The following is a 6,000-nucleotide window of genomic DNA, read 5'->3' as shown; positions in this document are numbered from 1 at the left end:
CTCAGATCCCGCGGCTCTCAACACCGCGGCCACACCCCCCCAGCGCAGTCGCTACACCCACTTGTCTTACAGAAACCCATTGCATGACGTACCCAAAAATCATCTAGCTGCAACAATGCATTTAGGCTGACTGTTGCAATGCATCGGACATTTTCTAGCAGCCAACATCAAACAACTCCTCCCTCAACCACAAGTCCTTGACCATCATCGCTCACCTGCGACGGGAAACACACGAGACTGCGTGAACATTGTGCGCAAGAATAGATTTTTTGTTGATTTATTGTGAATACAAAACTAAACATTGACTTGTGCAATATGTGATAAAACAAGGCGGCAGCTAAAGAAGGACTTTGTTTATCCCCTCTTTTATTATTCAGGAAAAACCCACCAGGTGAACATGTGATTTTACTAATTTCGGTGCTGACTTAAGAAAACCATGTGACTCGTGTCCCAAATGTGACCAGTACAAATATACTATGGTACTAAGACTATTGTGGCCATAAACAGTTAACTTTTACAGCAGGGTTTCCAAAGTGTGGCACAGGGGCCATCTGTGGCCCATGACTCGATTGTGATTCATCATCATCATCATCATTTCTTTTTATTCCTTTCATGAAAATGCATACATACAAGCCATATACAGTTGACACTTTCATTGTTTTTTTGTTTCTTATACATTTCCATGATCAGAAAGGAGCAGATGGAAGAATACTATTCTTATATTTATCTGCCCCCTTTTTAACACAAATTATTTGGATGACTTTATCACTGTTCCCTCCACCAACACCCGAACTCCAACATACTCTTAATTTTCGTTTAAGCATTTTCGAAATGACACGTTCCAATCAAAATGAAAAATCATGATTGGCCCTAGGTTAATTACAAAAAACAAAAAAATACCAGCATAAATTGGGAAAACAGCAAACAAATGTTCAGCCAATAACGACGACACAAAGCTTTGTCTTTAAGTCGCTGGCTTATAGTGTGTTAACAATAGCAGCGTAAGCTAGCATTAGCTCACAGCTATCAATACAGCGCTAAAATAGTCTGTCTGCGTTGGCGCTTATGATAATACTCATATTTGGTTAATTTTCAGGTCACAAAATGTAAATGGAGAATTGTTGGCGCTTTCTGGATGGTTTTTAGAAAGGGTATAAAGAGTGCAACACAGGACCCTCGACCTGTTGACTCAATTCTTAGGCATTTATTTACGCATAAAAAAAGCCTAGCCTATGTGTTCTTATCTTACATAAGGATCGTGAATGATAAACAGCACATCTGTTTCCAATTTTTGTGTCTTTCCGGTATGACTGATCTGATAATATGGTCAGAGTGCAGAAGCGTTCCCATTGTGATGTCAATACACGGAAATTACAGAAGGTGTTCGGAGCGCAATATTAAAAATGGCTGACTGAATTTGTGGCATTTTGTGACATTCTCGATGGTATTTTCACCTACTTTGCGGATTGTAAATACAATTGTATATGGTTTAATGGATACAATAAAACACAAATAAGCATATAATGTCAACTTGTTTTTTCACTCTGCTAGTATTTTAAAACTGTAAACTAATGCAATGTCCTTGTGATCATTTATTCAAAGAATATAATACTTTCTGATATGGCTTGTCTTCCCTGCAGTTGATTCCAACATGGTTGTTATCTGCAACCACTTTGCTTGATTTTGGCAAAACAAAATTGATACCACAGCGGATTTCCTTATATGGACGCTGACTTACACTGTTATGCCGCTATGACACCGTAGTAGCCTATTTCCTCTTCAAATGCTGTGTGCTTACCCCTGCCCTGAGGAACTTTACTTCATTTTGGTGTCAGAAAATGGATCTCTAGCAAGGCCTTAGGCTTTAAATCGGATGAGTGCAAGCTATTCACTACTCTTTTAAACAAAAAACCCTCAGGACTCTCAAGATAATGCCCAAGGTACGTACCTGGTGTCAGTTCGACACAAGTGCGTCAGCCGGGTCCTCCTCGCTCCCGTGGGTTCAAGTATGTAGAGGCAGGAGTGTGTGTGGACTCGGACCCCCTCCAGTCGCACCTCGGGGTGGTCCGTGGACACAGAGGACAGATACAGGGGGCCACAGTAAGGGTCTGCCTGCCAGGTCCTAAAGTATTAAAAGTAGTGTGTTCAATTGTTGCTTTCATGTTTTGTATCGAGAAAATACAAAAATGAAAAGTTGTCCTTCACATTCGCATAGTCTAAAATATGTTCTTCTGTCTCTGTGGTGGTCCTAGTTTTAAAAGTGGGGTGACTAAATCATTCATGCAAACTTCAAATCAAGTGAAAGCGATTCTTCTTTTTCTTATTGCGTTTCTTCCGTCATTCCCCTGTTCAAATATATGATGTAAAACGTGCTGATTTCAATGTCTCACTCGGAGGTAACTCAGAGTTCACATGCTCTGACAAAAAGAGAAACACGCACGGGCGTGAGGCTACAAACGCAAAACACACATGCTGTCAAATCTCATCTGACTTGAGGCTCGGGTTAAATATTCATCTGCCTCATTCACACACACTCACGCCAAATAATATTCTGGTCTTTAATTCAAACTTGCCCTTTTAAGAATATTATTTCAGTAGTCTTAAGGGTTCTTCGGCCATGTTACCTGAGCAGCAGGTGCTCCCGGGGAGGGCAGTAGCCCAGACCGTGGCCTTGGCCCTGAAGGAGGTAGTGATAGACCTCAGCATCATTGGGCAACGTCTGGATTATATTAGTCTGGTGCAAGCCTCCCTCCCACAGCTCCTGTTCCCTAAGCAGCCGGTGAAACAAATCCTCCTGGTGTGCTTCCACCTCCACGGAGCCACGCCACATCCACAGGGGGCAACCATCATCCATCTGCAGAGAAAGCGCTCTCTCTCTTTAGTTAGCTGAATGTACTAAAAACTAAACTATACTAACTACATACTAAGTGGCTCCAATTAACATTCCTGATCATTTTGGGGATATTTCTCATTTTGTAGTGCAGGTAAAATGTAGTAAGAATGTAAGCACTATCATGTAAAAGGAGCTTAATACATATTCCAAAGTTCAAAATAGAAAATACAGTAAAAATGTAGCAACAAGCTAGCTAAAAGTAAAGTATGGTAGTGTCTTAAATAACATTTAATGTAGAAAATGGATGGTATAGAGATGTATTTAAAGACGCTATCTGTACATAAAATGGCGCCAAAAAACTAACCGAACATAAATTAGTTACTTAAACTAGCTAAATGCATAAAAAATACCTAGCTAAAAGCTAACGGTTCATAAAGCAGTGGTGTTTTTTCCATATTATTCATTGTTTTGTGTTATTATAACTTCTTATGTGAATAACTTTTAACATTGCGGCGTGGCGAAGTTGGGAGAGTGGCCGTGCCAGCAATCTGAGGGTTACTGGTTCAATCCCTACCTTCTACCATCCTAGTCACGTCCGTTGTGTCCTTGAGTAAGACACTTCACCCTTGCTCCTGATGGGACCGGTTAGCGCCGTGCATGGCAGCTCCCGCCATCAGTGTGTGAATGTGTGAATGTGTGTGTGTGTGTGAATGTGGAAAATAGTGTCAAAGCGCTTTGAGTTCCTTAAAAAGGTAGAAAAGCGCTATACAAGTATGACCCATTTACCATTTAAACTTCCTACAACATCTCACAAGCTTTTATATATGTATATTTTTCATGAGGACGCTAACGCTGTGTGCCAATAGGTAATTACCTTATAGAGCGTTTCTTAATTTTGGCAAGGGATATTAATAAACTATCTTATTCACCTTTTTGAGAGCCAGCGTCACCGCCTCTGGGGCAGTTTGGTTCTCCCAGCCTCGGCTCTTCTCCCTGGCTTCCTTCAGAAGCTGCTGGGTGCTTATCTGGAGCTTCCTTCTCCGCTCCTCCAGCTCGTCCTCACAACTACCAGAACCAGGGGACTGCGATCCTGCAACCTCACTTAAAAGGTCCTCTGCCTGGCCTGCAGAGCTCAAGTTCTGAGAGGGCCAAAATGCTGGAATCTATTTGGTATGAAATTCAGAGGAATGTTCTTACAGAGTACCGACTTTGTAAAGTATGATTTTGCATGTGAAGCAGGTTCCTTGTACCTCAAAAAGTCTTTGGGCCTCTGTGATCATGTCAGCAAGGCCCTGGGTGGCGGCCAAGTTCTCGCTTAGATCACGCTGGTCTGGGAGCCCATGACTGTACTTCCTGTGACTAGCTCTGCAACAAAAACATTTTTTACTTTTTAAAAAAGTTGATACATATACATACAAACATATATACATAAATATATACACACACACACACACACACACATATATACATATACACACACACGCACACACACATATATACATATACCCACACACTGTCATCGAGAGAATGCCAAGAGTGCAAAAAAGTAATCAGAAAAAATGTGGCTATTTTGAAGAAACTAGAATATAAAACATGTTTTCGGTTATTTCACCTTTTTTTGTTAAGTAAATAACTCAACGTGTTCATTCATAATTTTGATGCCTTCACTGACAATCTACAATGTACGAATAGTCATGAAAATAAAGAAAACGCATTAAATGAGAAGGTGTGTCCAAACTTTTGGCCAGTACTGTATATATACATATATACATTTAAAAATATATATACATACATATATATACATACATATATATACACATATACAGTATATATATATATATATATATATATATATATATATATATATATATATATATATATATATATACATACATATACACATATACACAGTATGTACATAATTTATATACTGTATCCGGTGGAGGTGGGAGCCAGAGGCTTTATGGGCAGATCAACATCACGTCTGCTCAAAGACCTGGGACTACGTGGAGCCACCCTGAGCAGATCCACCAAGGAGCTCTCAGAAGTAGCAGAAAAAGCTAGCCACTGGCTCTGGCTCAAACGACGCGACAAGGCTTGGGGAGCAGTATCCAAGTAGGTTTTGCTGCAGGGGTGTCAGGGAGACGTCCCTGTTCACTGCCCCGCCACCGGGAGATGTTCTGGGCTAAGGGGCGAAACATCAATGAGAGGTGGTCCCCAGCTGAAGACCCTGCAGCAAAACCTTTTCTGGTATGCGGTCAGGTTTAGGCCTGCCTCAGGGAAGAGGACGTCCCTGCCATGCACAGTCCACCACAGGCACCGGTGGAGGTGCGACAGGCCTAAGGCCCAGCGGCAAGACCACCTTGCTGTAATTAAAATATATATATACATACATATACACAACATATATACACACACACACACATATATACATACATATGTAGTAAACCGAAGATTTTTCTACCTCATACAATTAGGAGTTTATACTCGCTAAACTGTGACATTGATTCTCACTACAGCGTTTTACTTCCTAAAATGACAAAATATTGTAATATTATGGCTTAATTAAAAAAGGCCTTTTTCTCAAAAATAAAATGACAACTTTATTCACAGAGAATATTAGTGTGATAAAATTCACACCATTAAGTGTGAGTGAATGAGACGTATAATGTACAACACTTCCAGGTATAGTAAAGCGCTATAAAAATACAGACCATTTACCATTTGTGTCATGTCTTCATTTGTGTACAAATATGACTTTACTCTCACGTTACATCTTTTTCTCTTAAAATTAACAAGTTTTCTTGTACTTTTACAACTTTTTAATTAGACTAAATGTAACGATAACTTTTTTTCCTTGTATATTGTAACATTTTTTCTGTACAGATAGAGGAATTCTAAATGACCTAGCCATGCTTTTTTGTTGTGGAATACACCACAATAATATTTTATTTTAAATATATCGTCGGAGTCCTAAGAAAAGCAGATTGTTTTACTTTTAAATAGCAAATAAATAACAACAAAATTATGAAATATAACATCCAAAAGAACTCCGTAGGAAGTTATATTTCAGACTTCTTGACAGTTATGGCCACAACCTACATTTCTACCTCCATATAAATGAATTGGTTTCTGCACTATGTGACCTTTTATCTACAGCCTCGGCT

The 6,000-nt window shown here is 39.7% G+C and overlaps 1 protein-coding gene across 5 annotated transcripts in view; it reads right to left on the bottom strand.

The window, feature by feature from the left end:
- LOC133607749 (rho GTPase-activating protein 7) overlaps positions 1 to 6,000 on the bottom strand; it is an 84,229-nt gene that overhangs the window by 8,261 nt on the left and 69,968 nt on the right. For all 5 annotated transcript variants that reach the window (XM_061962674.2, XM_061962672.2, XM_061962673.2 and 2 more), the window contains 4 exons: positions 4,084 to 4,198; positions 3,763 to 3,996; positions 2,625 to 2,854; positions 1,949 to 2,122 (listed from right to left, as the gene is read on the bottom strand). In XM_061962674.2, coding sequence (XP_061818658.2) covers positions 1,949 to 2,122; positions 2,625 to 2,854; positions 3,763 to 3,996; positions 4,084 to 4,198 — 753 coding nt within the window. The remainder of the gene's footprint in view (positions 1 to 1,948; positions 2,123 to 2,624; positions 2,855 to 3,762; positions 3,997 to 4,083; positions 4,199 to 6,000) is intronic.

Source organism: Nerophis lumbriciformis, linkage group LG09, assembly GCF_033978685.3.
Source record: "Nerophis lumbriciformis linkage group LG09, RoL_Nlum_v2.1, whole genome shotgun sequence".
Taxonomy (NCBI): domain Eukaryota; kingdom Metazoa; phylum Chordata; class Actinopteri; order Syngnathiformes; family Syngnathidae; genus Nerophis; species Nerophis lumbriciformis.
The sequence above is the reverse complement of the archived record's forward strand: the minus strand, read 5'-3'. Positions and strand labels throughout refer to the sequence as shown.